This window comes from Moschus berezovskii, chromosome 24, assembly GCF_049115385.1.
Source record: "Moschus berezovskii isolate FMDL1 chromosome 24, NW_MosBer_1.0, whole genome shotgun sequence".
Taxonomy (NCBI): domain Eukaryota; kingdom Metazoa; phylum Chordata; class Mammalia; order Artiodactyla; family Moschidae; genus Moschus; species Moschus berezovskii.
In genome coordinates this window covers 18015212-18035257 of record NC_142483.1, presented here as the reverse complement: position 1 = coordinate 18035257, position 20046 = coordinate 18015212, and the positions used below count along the sequence as shown (strand labels likewise).

Here is a 20046-nt window from a genome sequence, read left to right as displayed (position 1 = left end):
TCCACTAGATTCTAAAAATAGAAAAAAAATTTTTTCCTACTAAAAATTAAATTATGAAGAAGAGATAAAAACTGTGGTTAGACTAATCAGGAAAAGTTATTTTTCATTTTGGTATGTTTCCTTCTAGTCCTTTTCCTATTCGTACGTTTCATTGAACAATTTTCTACAGTTGAGATTTGGATATATTACGTTCATTTAACATCTTATCGTGAACCTTTCCATCTTCGTAAATACAGCGTCTTATAAACTCTTAACTGTAAATTCAAGTTGTTTCAGAAATTAGAAACATTTATACTGACCTTCATCTGAGTTTCTAATTTTTTTAATGTATAAGTGAAATTATTGAGTGAAATATCATGGACATTTTTAAGGCTTTTGATGCACATAGTAAAACTTCTTTTTGGAATGTTAACAGCAACTAAATTCCTACTCGTTACATATGACAAAGCTTAATATCTTTGCCACAAGATAGGTCATATAAATAGCTTTTTTAAATAACATAGTAGTAAAATGGGTTAAGAACATGAACAGAAAATTTATTATAATAAAAAATTAAATATCCATATAAATATATATGAATAATATGAAATCTCATTGGAAATGCAAGCTATAATAATAAAAATACTACTTCAATTAAACTACTTTTTTCTTTGAAAGTATTTGAAGATTGGATGTTAACATTAGGGAAAGCTGGGTAAAGGGTATATTGGAACTCTGTACTATTTTTGTAACTTTTCTGTAAATCTAAATTTATTTCAAAATGAAAAGTTAGAAAACTGACTCATGTAATGGCTCTAGGCGGTTACTCAGTAATGTCATTGTACTTAGTGACCTTCTATAAATGAGGTAGTGTAATCCCAGAAACCTTCATTGAGCATACTGAGCTGGTTCTTCTGAGTCCTCAGTTCAGTTCAGTTCAGTTCAGTCGCTCAGTCGTGTCCGACTCTCCGCGACCCCATGAATCACAGCACGCCAGGCCTCCCTGTCCATCACCAACTCCCGGAGTACACTCAGACTCATGTCCACAGAGTCGGTGATGCCATCCAGCCATCTCATTCTCCGTCGTCCCCTTCTCCTCCTGCCCCCAACCTTTCCCAGCATCAGAGTCTTTTCCAGTGAGTCAACTCGTCTCATGAGGTGGCCAAAGTATTGGAGTTTCAGCTTTAGCATCAGTCCCTCCAATGAACATCCAGGATTGATCTCCTTGAGTCCTACTGTAGTATTAAAAAACAAATATAAAATATTTCCAATCAATGCTCTCATTTATTGCAGAAGTCTCTGAATCTGTTCCATATATTGATACTCTATCTCATTTAATCCTCTCTACAATCCCAGAAAGTAAACCTTAAAATTACTTATGCTCAGATGAGGTAACCAAGACTATATAACATTGAGTAACCCCTCCAAAGTCATACTCCAAAATGTTTAACTGGTTTCATTTATAAGGTATGTCCATTCGGCAAAAATTGCTTACATTTGGGGAATGAATGTTTGTCTTTATTTCTAGCTGGACATGATGCTCCCTTTCCAACAGATGAACCTATAGACATTATTCCACGAAGCTGCCAACTAACGACCGATGTTCCACAAGTCACACAGCTGCTAAACATGACTAAACTCCGCCAAACGGAAATAAAATTTGGGGGTCATCCTCTGAGTTCAGCAGAATCAGGTATGTACTCAAGTCCTAAAGTATAAGCCTCTTTATTTTTAAGGCCAAAAAGTAGAGGGTGGTGGAACAGCCTGGCAATGATGCTTCATAGCTTGATGTTATGTATTAAATCACTTTAACATCAGCTCTTGTCTGTGATAAATCATTTTAAATTTCTTTTTTAGCAACTAAAATAGCTTCTCGATTTTTATACGTTAAGTCAAACATCCTTGGTTATTCCTCTCTTCCCATGTGTGTCCAATCCCTGCCAGTTACACCTCCAAGTCATCTCTCAAATCTGATCCTATTCTACTTTCACTGTTTGGGTTCCCACTGTCACTTAACCTTACCCTCCCAGTTAATCTTCACATTGCTGTCAGATTTCTCTTTCTGATAATAGAAATAGAAATGTAACCATGGTGCTCTTTGATTAAAGACTTTTAATGCCTTTCCTACTATCTTAGAAGACAAAATGAAAAAAGCCCCTGGGGACTCACACAAAGTCAAGTCTCCCTTATTCCAAACTTACTCCATAGTTTCATCTCCAGACCCTTTCTCTCATTCCCCATGTGTTAATTTCTGACCACTCTCTGCAGCTTTCATATGTTCTTATTTTGAGATTGCTGTTTCATTGGCCTAAAATGGCTTCTTTGCCTTTCTGCCTGGAAAAACGCTCAATTTGTCTTCCTAAATCCAACTCAAATGACACCTCTTCTGTCCTAACAAGCACTGTTCTTTTGTGATGTCTTTTTGTTCCTTGCAATACTTTTTAATTAATATTCTTTCATTCCCAATAAAGTGTGACTCTCAAACAGAGCACTGCACATCATTCTTCTATATCCCTACCACCTAACACAATGTTTGCCATATGTTTGGCCTGGTGCTGCACACTTATATGACAGTAGCCCGTCAGATAACAGAAATGAGTGAACTGAGCCCAATGCCTGGACATCCAACCCACAGAAACAGTTTCTACTTCTGCAGTGAGCCCTGTTGGGAGTGGAGGGGAGCAGTTAGGGAAGAAGAATAAGATCGTGCTTCAAAGAAACTGTTCTTTACTGTTGAAACAGTAATATCCACAACTGATACAAATGATACAGTTCAGTTCAGTTCAGTTCAGTTCAGTCACTCAGTCGTGTCCAACTCTCCGCGACCCCATGAATCACAGTACATGGCAGTTAACACTCAGCTTCTGTGAGTGAGCCATAAGGGAGTGGTGAGAACTACAGCAAACTGGATTCTTGTTCTCAGCCTAGAAGGGACAGCTGCAGTTCAGTTCTAGCCAAATTTTGCCTTGCAAGAACGCAGTCTCACCAGATCTTTCATTTTTTTTTCAAGAGGAACTCAGTACCCCAGTGTTTATAACAGCATTTGTTGTTCAGTCACTCAGTCCTGTTCGACTCTTCGCAACCCCATGAACTGCAGCACGCCAGGCTTCCCTGTCCTTCACCATTTCCTGGAGTTTGCCCAAACTGATGTCCGTTGAGTTGGTGATGCCATCCAACCATCTCATCCTCTGTTGTCCCCTTCTCTTTGACAATTTTAAAATATTGTCTAAACTCTAAACATTTTTGAAAACACTCTTAGAGTCAGACAAAACACGCCAGGGCTGCCAGTTTTCTACCTCTGTATTGGACACCCATAGCTATTGACCAAACAAGTGAATAGTACTTACAGATCAAGAAATCTGTTATTCAGATGAGCAGTTCTCAGCTTCCTGTATGTTAGAATCACTTGGGACATTTTTTTTTTGTAATTAATTAATTTTTTATTGGAGGCAAATTATTTTACAATATTATATTGGTTGGTTTTGCCATACATTGACATGAATTCACCCCGGGTTTACATAAGTTCCCCCTCCTGAACCCCCCTCCCACCTCCCTCCTCCCTTTATCCTCCCTCTGGGTCATCCCCGCATGCCAGCCCCGAGCATCCTATAACATGCATTGACCCTGAACTAGTGATTCATTTCACATATGACAACATACGTGTTTCAGTGCCATTCTCCCAAATCATCCCACCCTCACCCTCTCCCACAGAGTCCCCAAAACTGATCTATACATCTGTGTCTCTTTTGCTGTCTCATATACAGGGTTATCATTTGCATCTTTCTAAATTCCATATATATGCATTAGTATGCTGTATTGGTGTTTTTCTTTCTGGCTTACTTCACTCTGTATAATAGGCTCCAGTTTCATCCACCTCATTAGAGCTGATTCAGATGTATTCTTTTTAATGGCTGAATAATACTCCATTGTGTAAAAATAACTGATTTAAAAAATACTTTCCCCTAATGTCTATGCTTCACCCCCAGAAATGTTGATTTAATTGCCCTCGGTGGGGTTTTGTTTGTTTTTTTAAACTTCTCCAGCTTTTGTGACATATAACTAGGTTTGAGAACCCTGAATGAGTGACTGGATCACTTATCCCCACGAAGGTGATAACCTTGAGAGAAATCACGGTGAAGGGTGGGGGAACTTGTAGGGTGTGTTGGTTCTCAGATAACAGGTGGGGAAGAAAAAGTTGTCAAAATTCAAGAGTGGTCAAAGTAGAAAGAGGAGAAAAGAGATGACCATGATGAAATGCATTGCGTGCATGATAAGTCATGTCTGACTCTTTGTGACACCATGGACTGTAACCCTCCAGGCTCCTCTCTCCAATGGATTTTCCGGGCAAGAATACTGGAGTGAACTTCCATTTCCTCCAATGATGAGATGAATGAGTGACAAAAGCAGACTCACTTTTCAGTTCAGTTCAGTTCAGTTGCTCAGTCGTGTTTGACTCTTTGCGACCCCATGGACTGCAGCACACCAGGCTTCCCTGTCCATCAGCAACTCCCGGGGCTTGCTCAAACTCATAACTCACTTTTATTCTCTATGTTTATCCAATATTTATTTATTCTTGGTATATTTTTATTGCATATTTATGGAGATTTGGGACCGTTCTGTTAACTTTTTCAGTATAAACCCTGTAAGAGAATTTGACACTGTATTCTTCAGTCCTTTGTAATGAAATTTCCAAACTCACAAAAAAGTAGAGAGACTACATAGTGAATCCCCCATATTTCCATCACCTGCTTTTGACAGTTGCCATCTTTAGGCAAGAATTTATGATAGCAGTGAGAACACTGATCGTGAGAATTTGTTATGTATACTATGTTTAGATAGAGAGGGAGAGAAAGAGAATGTATGCAATCTGTGTTCATTACAGAACCTTTGGAAAATATATAAAAAGTTCTCACTACCCAGATAGCCACTGTAAACACCTCACATCATAATTCAGTTTTAATGGAAAAGTCTCCACAGAATACAATGAGTAAGAGTGTTTCGCATAACCAAACACTCTGTCTGTATCTAACAGGCTGTGATAACTTTCCATAACAGAAATGATTGCAAAGCCTATTAGGTAGCTCTTTGTAGTTGTAAATGCTCCTTTTTTCTTCTGTCTCTCTAGCTTAATGTTTTAAGAATTGTGTCTTTAAATGAAAATGCAAGTCTATATCCAGATATTTTATGTCTTTATTTTAAATCTAAACTTCAAGGGCACTTGTAATGCCAGAGAATAAAGAGAAATTTGAATAAATATTAAATGCATCATTAACACAGTATTACAATTAAACAAACTTTTTCATAGGCCATGTTCAATCCCAGCTTGTAGAAGACGGTTAAGTTAGTATATATTTTTCTAATTCCGCAAATGGACTTTCAGTGCATAAGGATAGTCAACATGAGTTGTTTATACAGAAAATTAATAATCACCATTGAAAAGCTTATTTCTTCTGTCCTATGAAACTCAAATGTACTTATATTCATTTATAACCATATGGTTTATGATTGTTCATCTGAAGTAAATCTCATAGCACATGTGCAGCAGGTAAAATTTACATAAACGTGCATCGAACTTTGTAGTTTGCTTTTTGCAAATACTTTTCAGTTGCTTATTTTGACATTTGTGGGCTTTGAACGTTACTATAAGTGATTATAATAAAAATTATTGTTCTCTGTGTGAGAGATTTTATTTGAAAGGTGTAGCTAATGACTAACGCCTAAGGACAGACTTTTTAATCATGGGAAAAGCAGGAGGTATTTCTTCATTTGAAGTATTTGTTTTTGTGTCTTTCTAAAATATGGGCTCCCCATGATGAGATTTGATTTGCATGAAAAGTGGCTGGGTGCTCTTGTAACTAACAGTACTTACGTAAATTGTGATATTTTATTATAAATGTGCATGCTAAGAGACAGTATGCCACTACAGAAAGAAGTAGCTGCTTCCTATGGATGTTTTCTGGCATGTTCACCCGAGCTATAAAGGAAACCTTGAACCTTCTGTTTTAGAGTGCATTTTTTTTAATAGTAAAAATGAAACAGCATATATTTTAATTTTATTTATTTATTTATTTTTATTATATTGGTTAGCTTTGCCATACATTGACATGAATCCGCCCTGGGTGTACATGAGTTCCCCCTCCTGAACCCCCGTCCCACATCCCTCCTCCCCTTATCCTCCCTCTGGGTCATCCCCGTGCACCAGCCCCGAGCATCCTATATCATGCGTCAAACCTGGACTGGTGATTCATTTCACATATGATAATATACATGTTTCAGTGCCATTCTCCCAAATTATCCCACCCTTGCCCTCTCCCACAGATTCCCAAAGACTGTTCTATACACCTGTGTCTCTTTTGCTGTCTCATATACAGGGTTAAGGTTACCATCTTTCTAAATTCCATATATATGCGTTAGTATACTGTATTGGTGTTTTTCTTTCTGGCTTACTTCACTCTGTATTATAGGCTCCAGTTTCATTCATCTCATTAGAACTGATTCAAATGTATTCTTTTTAATTGCTGAGTAATACTCCATTGTGTATATGTACCAAAGCTTTCTTATCCATTCGTCTAAAGATGGACATCTAGGTTGCTTCCATGTCCTCGCTATTATAAACAGTGCTGCAATGAACATTGGGGTACATGTGTCTCTTTCAATTCTGGTTTCCTTGGTGTGTATGCCCAGGAGTACGATTGCTGAATCATATGGAAGTTCTATTTCCAGTTTTTTAAGGAATCTTCACACTGTTCTCCATAGTGGCTGTACTAGTTTGCATTCCCACCAACAGTGTAAGAGGGTTCCCTTCTCTCCACACCCTCTACAGCATTTATTGCATGTAGACTTTTGGATAGCAGCCATTCTGACTGGTGTGAAATGGTATCTCATTGTGATTTTGATTTGCATTTCTCTGATTATGAGGGATGGTGAGCATGTTTTCATGTGTTTGTTAGCCATCTGTATGTCTTCTTTGGAGAAATGTCTGTTTAGTTCTTTGGCCCATTTTTTGATTGGGTCGTTTGCTTTTCTGGAATTGAGCTGAAGGAGCTGCTTATATATTTTAGAGATTAATTATTTGTCAGTTGTTTCATTTGCTGTTATTTTCTCCCATTCTGAAGGCTGTCTTTTCACCTTGCTTATAGTTTCCTTTGCTGTGCAGAAGCTTTTAATTTTAATTAGGTCCCATTTGTTTATTTTTGCTTTTATTTCCAATATTCTGGGAGGTGGGTCATGGAGGATCCTGCTGTGATTTATGTCAGGATCCTGCTGTGATTTATGTTTTGCCTATGTTCTTCTCTAGGAGTTTTATAGTTTCTGGTCTTACATTTAGGTCTTCAATAGCATTTAATGAAATTAATAAAATAATTGTGTTTCCAAAAAGTCTGTTACCACACATTTGCACTGTTCACTTTGTCAGTTCCCAGTGCACATTAGCTAATGATTGTTAGTCTGCAGAGGACTGTAGGATCTGATGATCTTATTTTCATTAATGGAACCCTACTTTAATTGAACCAGAGAATCAGATCTAGTTATTGAAGTCGAGCATTCAGCTACTAATGACAAGATGCAGTGGTCCACTAAGCACAAATCAAAACTAGTAATTTGCTTAAAAATTAGGACATAGTTTTCCCAAGTGCCCTCCTTTCCACAGCAGCAATCTTATTGGATTTTTAGTCCTTTTTAAATAAGAAGAGACTGACATCCCTATCTCCTAGCTCAATTGCAGACATATAAATGAAAGCATCTAGCAAAACCATGACATAGTGATCTAACTATAGCTGGCATTGGTGAGATCTTTAATAGAATATCTTCTTTGCTTTGGACATTATGAAAGCAAATTTCAAATCAAGCAACAAAATCTACTGTAAAGTAGAATCTTAAAGAAAAAAGAGTTAGACTCTGTCTTCGGGAACAAGTGAGACACTCTAATTTCTTCTGTTCTTAAGCCAGACTTCTGGTATTCCTTGGTTTAGGGTTAAAGAAATGCCACAATTAAAAAAAAAATAAGCAGAAAACCTGAATAGACATTTTTCTTACATTTTAAAAGCTTGTAATTAAAGTACTTTGCATGGGATGTGCATTCTCAATTTAGCCACAGTTCTCCCTGCATTCTCTGTGTGATTTCTTGTCACTATATTTTGCCTGCCTGGCATTCAAGCCACTTCATTTGGCCCTCCCCAATACCACCACTTTATTCTCTCTAGAAAAGATTATTACAGTATTATATTCTATTCTTGATTTCTCATGAACCCCAGTAGTCTTCACCAAATATTTTAATTATCATATTCATGAAGTTCTCATACTTATCCAAATCATTACTATTGGACACACTTTTCAGATAGCAAAGCAAAAATTTTCAATTAGATGGCTTTATAAAACTGCACAGAATATAAAGAGTAGACAAGGAAAGAATCCCCTGTGTGCCCCCAGCCCACCTAAGGCCCACCACCACGTGTGGCGAAAGAGGGCACCAAGAGTCTGAGCCCAGGCTCCGAGTGGACAGATCTCTAAACATAGTGAGCCTCAGTTTCTTCATCTGTAGAGGTAGAATAAGATGACACCAAGTGATTGAAAATTCCATAGAGATCATGTACACATCATCATATCCATCATCCTTTCAATCTCAAATTGAATGTCATTTCCCTGACCCTAAAGACTAGATAACAGCCACCTGTCAAACACACTGAACCTTCCCTTCATAACTCTTACCACAATTGTAATCACGTAGTTATTTATGATTTATTTGCTATAGTATCGATCTCCCTTGTGAGACTGTGAGTGCCTTGGAGGAGGTTATGTGTCCGCCTTATTCCTTGTCTTATTCAGTGCTTGGAGCAGTGTCTGCCCAGACTAGGTGTTCAGTCACTACTGAAAGAATTGGTGGATGAAGGAATAAATGATGGTGAATGGACTTCATAAATTGTTAAATTTTATTCAAGATGAAAGATATTAGTATCATATTTATAGACATTCACTCCCTATTAAGCACAGTATTTAGTATGTTACATGGGTTGTTTCAGATAATCTTAACAAAAATGCCTGATTTAAGTACTACTATTATCTCAATCTTATGAATGAAGAAGGTGAGGCTTAGAAAGTTTAAGTACTTTGTCTAAAATACTATTGCTGTACTAGATCAGCCTTTTTGTGTTTTTGATATTCCTTATAACAATGTTCAGTTCAGTAGCTCAGTCGTGTCCGACTCTCCACGACCCCATGAATCACAGCACGCCAGGCCTCCCTGTCCATCACCAACTCCCGGAGTACACTCAAACTCATGTCCACAGAGTCGGTGATGCCATCCAGCCATCTCATTCTCCGTCGTCCCCTTCTTCTCCCGCCCCCAACCTTTCCCAGCATCAGAGTCTTTTCCAGTGAGTCAACTCGTCGCATGAGTTGGCCAAAGTATTGCAGTTTCAGCTTTAGCATCAGTCCCTCCAATGAACATCCAGGATTGATCTCCTTTAGAATGGACTGGTTGGATCTCCTTGCAGTATAAGGGACTCTCAAGAGTCTTCTCCAGCACCACAGTTCAAAAGCATCGATTCTTTGGCGATCAGCTTTCTTCACAGTCCAACTCTCACATCCATACATGACCATGGGAAAAACCATAGCCTTGACTAGACGGACCTTGGTTGGCAAAATAATGTCTCTGCTTTTTAATATACTATCAAGGTTGGTCATAACTTTCCTTCCAAGGAGCAAGCGTCTTTTAATTTCATGGCTGCAATCCGCATCTACAGTGATTTTGGAGCCCAAAAAAATAAAGTCTGACACGGTTTCCACTGTTGTACCTATAATAAAAATCCAGTTCAAAATCTGGATTCTTGTAGCAGGTTTAATTCTGATTTGATTGTTAGATAATAGATGTAAGTCTTAAGAATGACCTCTCAATGATTAGAGTTGAAGATTCAGCAGGTTTTTCTAGTTAATCTTTGAAAACCTTGCAAACTTAAATGACTATAACAATTAGAACATTGTATCTTGGGACAAAAATGAATGTTTATTTTTCTAAAAGACAATTAGAGAGTAGACCCTCAGGTTTTATAATCTAACTACAAAGGCTGTACCCCTCAGTAAAATAGCAAAATAATTAATGGTAACATCTCTGACCTACACCAAGTTCATTTTCCGCAAACTCGAGAAAATGAAATGCCTAGAGCATGACTTTAATCTAATCTTGATTTTTAACCTTCTGTTATGCATATTGATATCAGCTCTTAAAAGAACTCCTTTTAGAATTCAAAAGGCATGCATTTCTGCTTGTAGTTTTCTTTAAGATTTTTTCTCATTATAGAAACTTTGTCCCTTCTACTTTTTATTTTAGAAACCAAAGGTCTAAATTACTTTTCTTGTAGCTTTTAATTAGAACCCTATTACAGTGGATACAGAGCATGATGCATGTTTACATGGATAATTATGACAATTTCTATATGATTATAAACAGAATCATTAAAGTGAAACAGGCTTTACGAATGTATATGTGTTAATTATACTAATAAATTGTTAAAGGCCTGCTAATTAAAGAAATAACTAAATGGAGGAGTATTGTATACTTTGCTTTGTGAAGGGAAAAAGGTACGCTAAAATTTGTAAAACTTAAAAAATAGATATCCATTTAACCACATGGTGGTAGATTGCTCTTTAAAGAAATCCTATAGTAGACTCTCTTATAAAATACATCCTATTCTCTGTGCTTTAAGGAATTACATCAAGCTTAATTATAGTTTTAATTACCATTGTCTATACACTGCTAAGCAAGAGATTCCTCTGAGAAATTCAAGGTATTTAGGAATTTATAGCTGGAACTGTCACAGTATAATTTTTTAAGATACTCCCTCCCCCCAAAAGTTTACCTTTTAATCTTGAATACTGTTCACAATTTTGGTGAGATTTATTCTTTGTCTACCATGTTCTCTGCTGGGCTCAGCAGATAAGTGTACATGGAGTACCAAATAAATGGTCTTTCTACTCAAAGAAACTTAAATTGTTGTGGGGAGTGGGGGAAACCTATATATAGATGAAGAATATGAAAAAAATCAAAGAAACTGCACATGTATGATGTTTGAACAGAAAGATATGCCGATAGCCAAATGGTTTCTATGATTGGAAGTTAGAAAAAAAGCTTCTATTCTGGTATCAAAAACTCCCATAAAGGCCTACACCATATCCCATATACCCCTTGAAGACTCTCAGTGGCTCTTCTTTCCAGGAATATCCACATTTGAGAATAAGTTCAGTTCAGTCACTCAGTCGTGTCTGACTCTTTGCAACCCCATGAATCACAGCACGCCAGGCCTCCCTGTCCATCACCAACTCCCGGAGTTCACTCAAACTCATGTCCATCGAGTCGGTGATACCATCCAGCCATCTCATTCTCTGTCGTCCCCTTCTTCTCCCGCCCCCAATCCTTCCCAGCATCAGAGTCTTTTCCAGCGAGTCAACTCGTCACATGAGGTGGCCAAAGTATTGGAGTTTCAGCTTTAGCATCAGTCCTTCCAATGTATAGGATTTTTTCTGTTTAGTCACAGAAGGTACAAATGATGAATCTGAAATAGATTTTTCCAACTGGCCTGGAATTTGAATGCCATTTCTTTCTTTTGCTGATCCTAAGAAACTAGCAATATTTTTATTGACTCCAAATGATTATTTGTAAATGACTGAAAAAGATGCAGTTGCACACATAGCCAAGTCCATTTGCTAACACTAGGAAATTTCACATGTAAGCTGAGTTAGGCATCTGATTCTGGTGCCATAGCGCAGCAGCTGTTAAAAGCCATGCAGTTCGTCTAAGTATCAATGTTTTTGTCATTGTTGACCCTTCTTTTTCATCCCCCACACCTTGGCAGTTGTTCAGGCTAGTCGTCCTTCTCAATTCACACAAAACTCTCAGGTAGATTTTTTCTTAAAAATAAGTTTCAACAGTAGTTAGAAATATTTAGTCATTTAATCCAACTTCCCTTCTGACCCGTTATTCTTTACGATTCATTTGGTTTGCTCAGCAAAGGTCTGTTGCTGTGTGTCAAGCAGTAGGCTAGCAAATCAGGGATGACAAAGCAGACCACTGAGTTTGTATCTGCTGAAATATGCATCATTGGAGAATCCCATAAACATGTGAAAGCGCAAGTCTGACAAGTTCTGTGAGGGAAAGCTTATGGGAGTACCTAATTTTTGTACCCTCATCAGAGGGGTCTGGGAAGACTAGTCTGAGCAAGTGATACATGATCTGAAACATAAGGGCCAAGAGGGGAAGGAAGATCCTTCCTGCCATGGGCAACAGCATGTATGAATGCTCTGATATGAAGGAAGAACTGAGAGACGAGAGCAGAAGATGGGAGGTGTGAAGGCTGAGCCAAAACTGGAACATGCAAGTTATTGCAGGCAGTGTTAAGGGCTTTCTTTTTAATCCTAAGAGTGGCAGGGAAGCCAGTGAAAAATTTTAAGTGACAAAGAGGAATAATTCAATCAGATGTTTATATAAGATCATTTTGGCTACATTTTGGAGAGACCATGGGACAGGGAGCCAGAGTGAACTTGGTAGATCAGTTGAGCAGCTTTGTGATCATCCAGGAGAGGGATGATGGTCTCTTGGATCAAGGTTCACGTCAAGATTCTGACATTTCAACCTGAATTGTTTATGACGCCGTTCATTAGACCAGATTTTTGGTTTTAGGTGGCTTTGATACATTTAGAAGAAGCTGATCAAGAAGGCCACTGGATAGAACAAGTGACTCAGAAGAGAGGACTAGGCTAAAAATAGAAATTAGAGAATCTGCCTTATAATATCCAAAATAGCTTTCCAGACTTCTGTTCAAACACCTTCAAAATGACAGAAAATTCACCACCACAACAACTAGACATGCTTTAATTAAAAAAAGATGTTCCTTATGTTGGACTAAAAGCTTTTTTTTAACTAATTTTTATTGGAGTATAGTTGCCTGGAGAATCCCAGGGACAGGGGAGCCTGGTGGGCTTCCATCTATGGGGTCACACAGAGTCGGACACGACTGAAGTGACTTAGCAAAATAGTTGCTTTACGATGTTATGTTAATTTCTGTTGTATGAAGAGCTGAAATAGCTATATGCACATATCGCCTCTTTTTTCGGATTTCCTTCTCATTTAGGTCACTGCAGAATACTGAGTAGAGTTCCCTGTGCTATACACTAGGTTCTCATTAGCTATCAATTTTATGCATAGTCGTGTGTATATGTCAATCCTGATCTCCCAATTCATCCCATCCGTCCCACCCTTGGTACCGTTACCTTTGTTTTCTACATCTGTGTCTCTGTTTCTGCTTTGCAGATAAGTTCATCTGTACATTTTTCTATATTCCACACATAAGTAATATTATATGATATTTGTTTTTCTCTTTCTGACTTACTTCACTATGTATGACACTCTCTAGGTCCATCCATGTCTCTGCAAGTGGCGAGATTTTGTGACTTTTTATGGCTGATTAACGTTCCATTTGGTATATGTACCACATCTTTATCAATTCCTTGGCTGATGAACATTTAGATTGCTTCCATGTCCTAGCTATTGTAAATAGTGCAGCAGTGAACATTGGCATGCATGTATCTTTTAGAATTATGGTTTTCTCTGGGTATGTGTCCAGGAGTGGGATTGCTAGATCATATGGTAGTTCAATTTTTAGTATTTTAAGGACCCTCCATACTATTCTCCATGGGCTTCCCTGGTGGCTCAGATGGTAAAGAATCTGCCTGCAATGTGGGAGATCTGGGTTCGATCCCTGGGTTGGGAAGATCACCTGGAGGAGGGCACGGCAACCCACTCCATTATTCTTGCCTGGAGAATCCCCATGGACAGAGGAGCTTGGCGGGCTACAATCCATGGGGTTGCAGAGTTGGATACAACTGAGCTACTAAGCACAGCACATACTGTTCTCCATAGTGGCTGTACCAATTTACATTCCCACCAGCACTGTAGAAAGGTTCCCTTTTCTCCACATGCTTTCCAGCATTTCAGTAGAGATGATTCCCTGAATCAAAAACCTTTAGTGATTCCGTACCTATTCTGTGATTGCCTACCAGTTTGAGAATAGGCTGTTATCGTTTTAAGGCCCTTTTCGTTGTGACCCAACCCTGTTCTTCCAGCTCGGCTGGTGATGTCATTATTCCCCAAACATACCTCACTCTTTTATTCTTTCATGCCTTTCTTTATTCAGTTACTCTCTTCTGCCTTGGACACATGGTGGTAAGTTGCTTCAGTCGTGTCTGACTCTCTGCCACCCTATAGCCTGTAGCCTGCCAGACTGGTCTGTCCATGGGATTCTCCAGGAAAGAATACTGGAGTGGGTTGCCATACCATTCTCCAGGGGATCTTCTCTACCCAGGGATTGAACCTGCATGTCCTGCATTCCAGGCAGATTCTTTACCATCTGAGCCACTAGCCTATATATCTCTTACTCTTGAGATCTTACCATTCATTCAGGGTTTATTCAAGAAGTCACTTCCTCTTCATTCTCACTGGTCTTCCTTATGTTGTAGCTCCCTGTTTACCTATACTATCACTTCCCTTCAGACTCCCTGAGGGCAAGCAATGTGTATTATCCATTTTGTGTCACTGACAACTTCGAGGAAATGCCTGAGTGCTGAAATACTTGTTCAGTTGAGTTATTTTTATTTTAATTATTCCCTTAAAGAGAAAAAATGATGTATTTTTCAGTAGCTTCCTTTGCTTTTTTTTTTGTCTTTTTTTATGAGGAAAAACATTTGTGGTAGTGGTTCTCAAAAGATACTTAGCACAAACACCACTTGGGGGAACCTGTGCAGATTATGGATTTCTTGACTCCCCAACAAAATTCTAATTCTTGAATGCATATCTGATAGATATGATGTTGGACCTCAGTATCTGTGCTTTTGTAAGTGCCCCGGGAAGGTGGATGGATTAAAGCAGGGGAGGATTCAGATCATATGTGCCTTCTATTTTGTTTTCAGAATACTGCAACATAGTGTTTGCCATTACGCCCATTAATGACTATTATTAACAGTCATTATTATTATTAATTAAGGACTATTATTACCTTCCTTTTGCAAAACAGATCAGTTCATTAACAGAGGAACAGTTAGCGTGAGGAACAGTAAACGTCAAGATGTTTGTCATATCGCCTTTGGGTCCAGAGTTCTTGGACCACCTCCACCCTCTGGCAGAAGAAATAACATGAGGCTATCCAGTGAGGTAGGAGCAAGGTTTGAAGAGCTTATCTAAGCATGGGTGGTATGGGAGGGGAAGGGTTTTCTCCCATTCACAGGGGAAAAGGAAGGGAGAGAGACTGCATGCCAAAAGCATAAGTCTTGAATAAATTTGGAACAGAAATTCTGGATTTTAGAAGACACCAAAACTGTTTTCTTTCTGTCATGTCAACACAGTTAACATTTTTGAGTATTCTGTTCATTAAATATGTTCACAAAACTTAAAGACAAAGATATGTGAGCACATTTTCTAGTCTCTTTCAAAAAGGAGTTGGATCATCACCAAATACTTTACAATGAACAGATTCTCAAGTGTTATATTTTTATTTTTAATTTCCTCTGAGTATCTGACATACACAGTGATTTTCATTTCAACTCCTACCTGCTAAAGATGGAGTGTGGCAAATAAGCACATTTTAATTTATGTTTCTATAAGATTTGCTTGTCTTCTGTTTTATGTCACATTATATTTATCCTTCCATTTCTTTCTAATTTTCTACCATAATTTCCCTCTCCAACTTTTTAATGTTCTCATTACCTTTTTTTTTAACCTTACTCTATTTGTCCAACTATTATTTCTTCTATGTATAGTCTACAAGAAATAAATGCAGTTCCTATATTTTAAAATATAAATTAATTCTTTTTCCTTATAGACAGTAAGATCTGTTGGGCTCAAAAATAACCGATCACGCCAGCAGTCTACAGTGGAGAAGTGTGTTAACAGTGCAGAAATGTCAACCTTGCTGTTATCTGAGTCTGAGGCACAAGGAGATAAAGAAAATATTGGCCAAATAAAGCAGATTGTACCTGTTCTTGGTAAGAATGCTGCATAAAGATTGATAGCTAGTGAAAACAGTGAGAAATGTTAATAAGAAATTCATAGTTATATTCTTGATTAGATCTTAAGTTCACAGAATTATCATTTAAAAATGAAAATGGTGGTAGATCATGAAATATGTTTAGAATAGTGTGCTTTTATATATATATATTATTTTCTGGAACCTATCATTCTATTTATTGTTATTTTACATTGCTATAGTACCCCGTGTTTTTACTTTCTGATGACTAGTGATAAAATGTAGTATCCAATTATTGCTATGTTTTGCAAACCCCATGAGCATTTTAAGTTTTCTTAGTTTTGTCTTTTAATTAACCTTCCATTTGTAAAGTGCTCTTTATTTTCCCTCCCTGTTACAAAAAATAGCCCCGTTAGTAAAGAAAAGACTTTTATCCCAAGTTATATAAGATTGAGAGTTCAGGGCTAACAGACTAAGTGATTTGCAATTTGTTTGCAATTGGTAGTTATTGGTAAGAATGGAAATCAGAACCCAAGGCTTACCACTCCCTGTCAGTTTGTCCACTTTTACTGGTCTGACTTTTATCAGCATTGAAAAGGGGAGAGGCATTTGGGTTCATTTGATTTAGAAATTAATGATCACTGTTAGAGACTGTATCTCCATTGGAATATAAAACTGAGATGAGGAAATTAATAACAGATATTCAGTCCCAGTTTTATCACTGTCTGTGAGACCTTGATCAATTTTCTTAAAAACTACGAGCCTCAGTTTCTTCATCAGTAAGGATACAGTTACTACTATCACTAGTAGTAAAAAGAAATAACAGCTGCCTTAAAGGGTCAGTTTGAGGATTCAATGAGGACAGTCAGTCAAGCGCATTGTATTGTGCCAAGAATGTAAGTGTTCAGTAAATATCAGATGCTGCTGCTATGAATATTATTATTATTACAGAAATTAAGAATTCTTCAAGATTGATCTCACTTCTCCAGGGTTCTTTTGGAAATTACCCTCTAAGTGCTTCTTGAATGATAGCTAGCCACAGTCTTTTAACGGAAAAAATAATTTCTCAGTATTGGCCATCAGTTCAGTCAGTTCAGTTCAGTCCCTCAGTCGTGTCCGACTCTCCGCGACCCCATGAATCACAGCACTCCAGGCCTCCCTGTCCATCACCAACTCCCGGAGTTCACTCAAACTCATGGCCATCGAGTCGGTGATACCATCCAGCCATCTCATTCTCTGTCGTCCCCTTCTTCTCCTGCCCCCAATCCTTCCCAGCATCAGAGTCTTTTCCAGTGAGTCAACTCGTCGCATGAGGTGGCCAGAGTACTGGAGTTTCAGCTTTAGCATCAGTCCTTCCAATGAACACCCAGGATTGATCTCCTTTAGAATGGACTGGTTGGCCATAGATTTCATTTTTTTATGTTTTCTAATATAGCATGTTGCATGATTAGCATTAATCTAAATTATTTCTAGTTCTTTGGTTACATTACATGAATAAAATGCATTAGTAGTTTTGAAAACCTGATACAGTTCTAATATTGGGAATAGAAATAAATAGCTAGTTCCCAAAAAGAAATAAGTTGTGTTTTTTATACAGCTTTACATTTTGTCAAAATGATACGTGAACATTCTCATTATGGCTATAATTACATTTAGAGTTTATTTCAAACTATATAGTACTTTCTGTTCTGGCTTTTTGTTCTTTGATATGAAAATGTACCAGCCAGTCTGCATATTATGCATCCACATCCCCCTCAAGAACCATCAGCCGATAAGAATAATAACAGGAGAAGATTACGGTTAAAAAGCACCAGCAGAGAAAGGACAGAGACACCCAGCGGTATGGCACTAATTCAGTACTATCTTATATCTGTATATTATTCAGAGCAATGGAATCTCTCTCTGCAGGTTGGAAATTTCAAAGGATTATGAACCAATTCATTTAAAATATAAATGTCTGTTCTACAAGGATTATGGAAATCAAATTTTCTACAAAAGAATTGCTCTAGAGCCCTAACAGAGATTTGCTGGATTAAATAGACAGTGCCACAAAAGTAGAGGACTTCCTACTTCTACTCTCAAAGGCTGAATAAGCTTAAATTATTGATTTTTAAAAATGGCCCAAATTTGATGGAGTTTCCTGCTTGCAGACTTTACTAAAATTGAACTTAACTCGTAATTTTTCATATTTCATTTATCTCTCTTCTTTTTAAATTGTGCCCATTTTAGATTGTTTTTATATTTGCTGTCTCTCCTTTTGGACTTCTTGACATCTATTATAATGTAGATTAAAATTTCAACTCTTTGCAACCAGTAAAGCATTAGAGAGATATAGTCGACTATTCTATTGTTATTCCTTAAAATGCTAGATTTGAGTCAGGTATGTACAGATTTGTATACACGTGCATTAGTCTATCCTGAATCAAGCCCAAAATCTATGATATATACATCTGTTAGCCTAATTTTTCGAAAATGTAGCTTTCTTGGGGAGGCCAAAATTCTCTTGCTAGGTTTCATATTATTTTTATAAAACAGTAGGTAGAAAAATTACTTCTGCAATGCCTGTATCCATTTTTCTTAAGGTGCTAAAGGAACAAACTTGGTTTAAGAGTTGAGTTCAATAAGAATTGTCATTTAGAAAAAACACACTCCATTTTATATGGAACCTAAGGAAAAATTATAGGACCTTTAAAAAATTATATGGGTTTTGGAATTCCTTTTATCACATATCATAAAACTTAAATTTAAAATTTCCCCATGCAAATATCAAGAAATTTTAAGATGAACCTCTACAAAAAATGTAACTGGGTTCATCTTAAAATATTCTACTGGAAAAAAATATATAATCTATATTGTCACATCAGACTTTGTTTTTAATAATCATATAGAAAAGTATACCAAATGCCATTTTTCAAAAATTAATTTATATATGCAAAAAGAAGTAATATAGAAGAAAATATTTATTCCATTAAAGGCAATTCTTCAGAAAGTAACAGGAATGATGAACATAAAGCAACTGTCCTCACCACTATGTCCCAGCAAAGAGCAGAGACATTGAACCCCGGCTCTCCAGTACCCCAGTCTCCTGATCAAGCAGGTTAGCATCTTTATTATACCATAATTGCTAATAATATATGGATATGTTAAATATTTCAAGCCTGGGCATTTTGAAAAGTCATGATACAGACATTTCCTAAAATCTATCATTTTTTAAAATATCTTTTTAACTCAGTTTTATGTCAGACTTCAATGGATCAAAGAGTATTTTTATTTTCAAATTTTAATGCATAAGTTACCCTGCTCAGAATGAAAGTTTAAAACTCTGTGAAGTTTTCACATGACATTGTCACCCTCCCAAAAGATTATCTATGACATAGCCACCCTCCTCAAAGATTATCTATTGTTGCAATTCTCCAGTCCTCTTTATAATGGAGATGTTGGAGTATAGCGCATTGAGCCCATCAACATATCTTGCCTAGCAGGTGTGTGGTACTTTTACAAAAGCAAATTGTTTTTGAGCTAGGGAAAAAAGAAAATAAATGAAAATTGTTTGTAGTTTGTCAGTCTTATTTATGCAGTGTTGAAACCTTCATTAAAATGTTAGGCGCAATTAGTGTCTCTATCATAAATCTGACTGTGTAGAAAAACTAATTAGATGTTTAGGTGATCATTCTTGCATTTATCTTGTTTGCTGCAATATTGTGATTACACAGTAATTTACATATTTTCCTAAGAAAACATACCAAATTATTCATTACAATTGATATGGAAATACTTGAGGTAAAACTGCAAATTCCAAAAAAGCATGTGGTAGTGAGATAATTAGAGTTCTTTTAGTGTAAAAACACTTCTTTTACTTTGACTTTTTGACAGTTAATAATATGTTTGGTGCTAGGTCATACAAGTTGTTTAATTACCTAATGTAGATTCCCAAGATCTTTTCCTCCCATTTTCTTTACATACTCCTGTACATAACAAAGCACATTGGTTTTGTAATCTTACTCAACATTTACTAAAGCATTTACCGTGTTTACAAAGCACCTGCTAGGCACTTAGCACC

At 37.1% G+C, this 20046-nt stretch overlaps 1 protein-coding gene across 13 annotated transcripts in view; it reads left to right on the top strand.

Annotated features, from left to right (window-relative positions):
- CFAP20DC (CFAP20 domain containing) overlaps nt 1-20046 on the top strand; it is a 269101-nt gene that overhangs the window by 141759 nt on the left and 107296 nt on the right. For 8 of the 13 annotated variants that reach the window (XM_055414220.2, XM_055414224.2, XM_055414219.2 and 5 more), the window contains 5 exons: nt 1508-1672; nt 15039-15175; nt 15843-16005; nt 17710-17826; nt 18961-19083. In XM_055414220.2, coding sequence (XP_055270195.1) covers nt 1508-1672; nt 15039-15175; nt 15843-16005; nt 17710-17826; nt 18961-19083 — 705 coding nt within the window. Of the gene's footprint in view, nt 1-1507; nt 1673-15038; nt 15176-15842; nt 16006-17709; nt 17827-18960; nt 19084-20046 lie in introns of those variants that run through there. The other 5 variants (XM_055414216.2, XM_055414217.2, XM_088831655.1 and 2 more) reach the window with 5 other exon arrangements.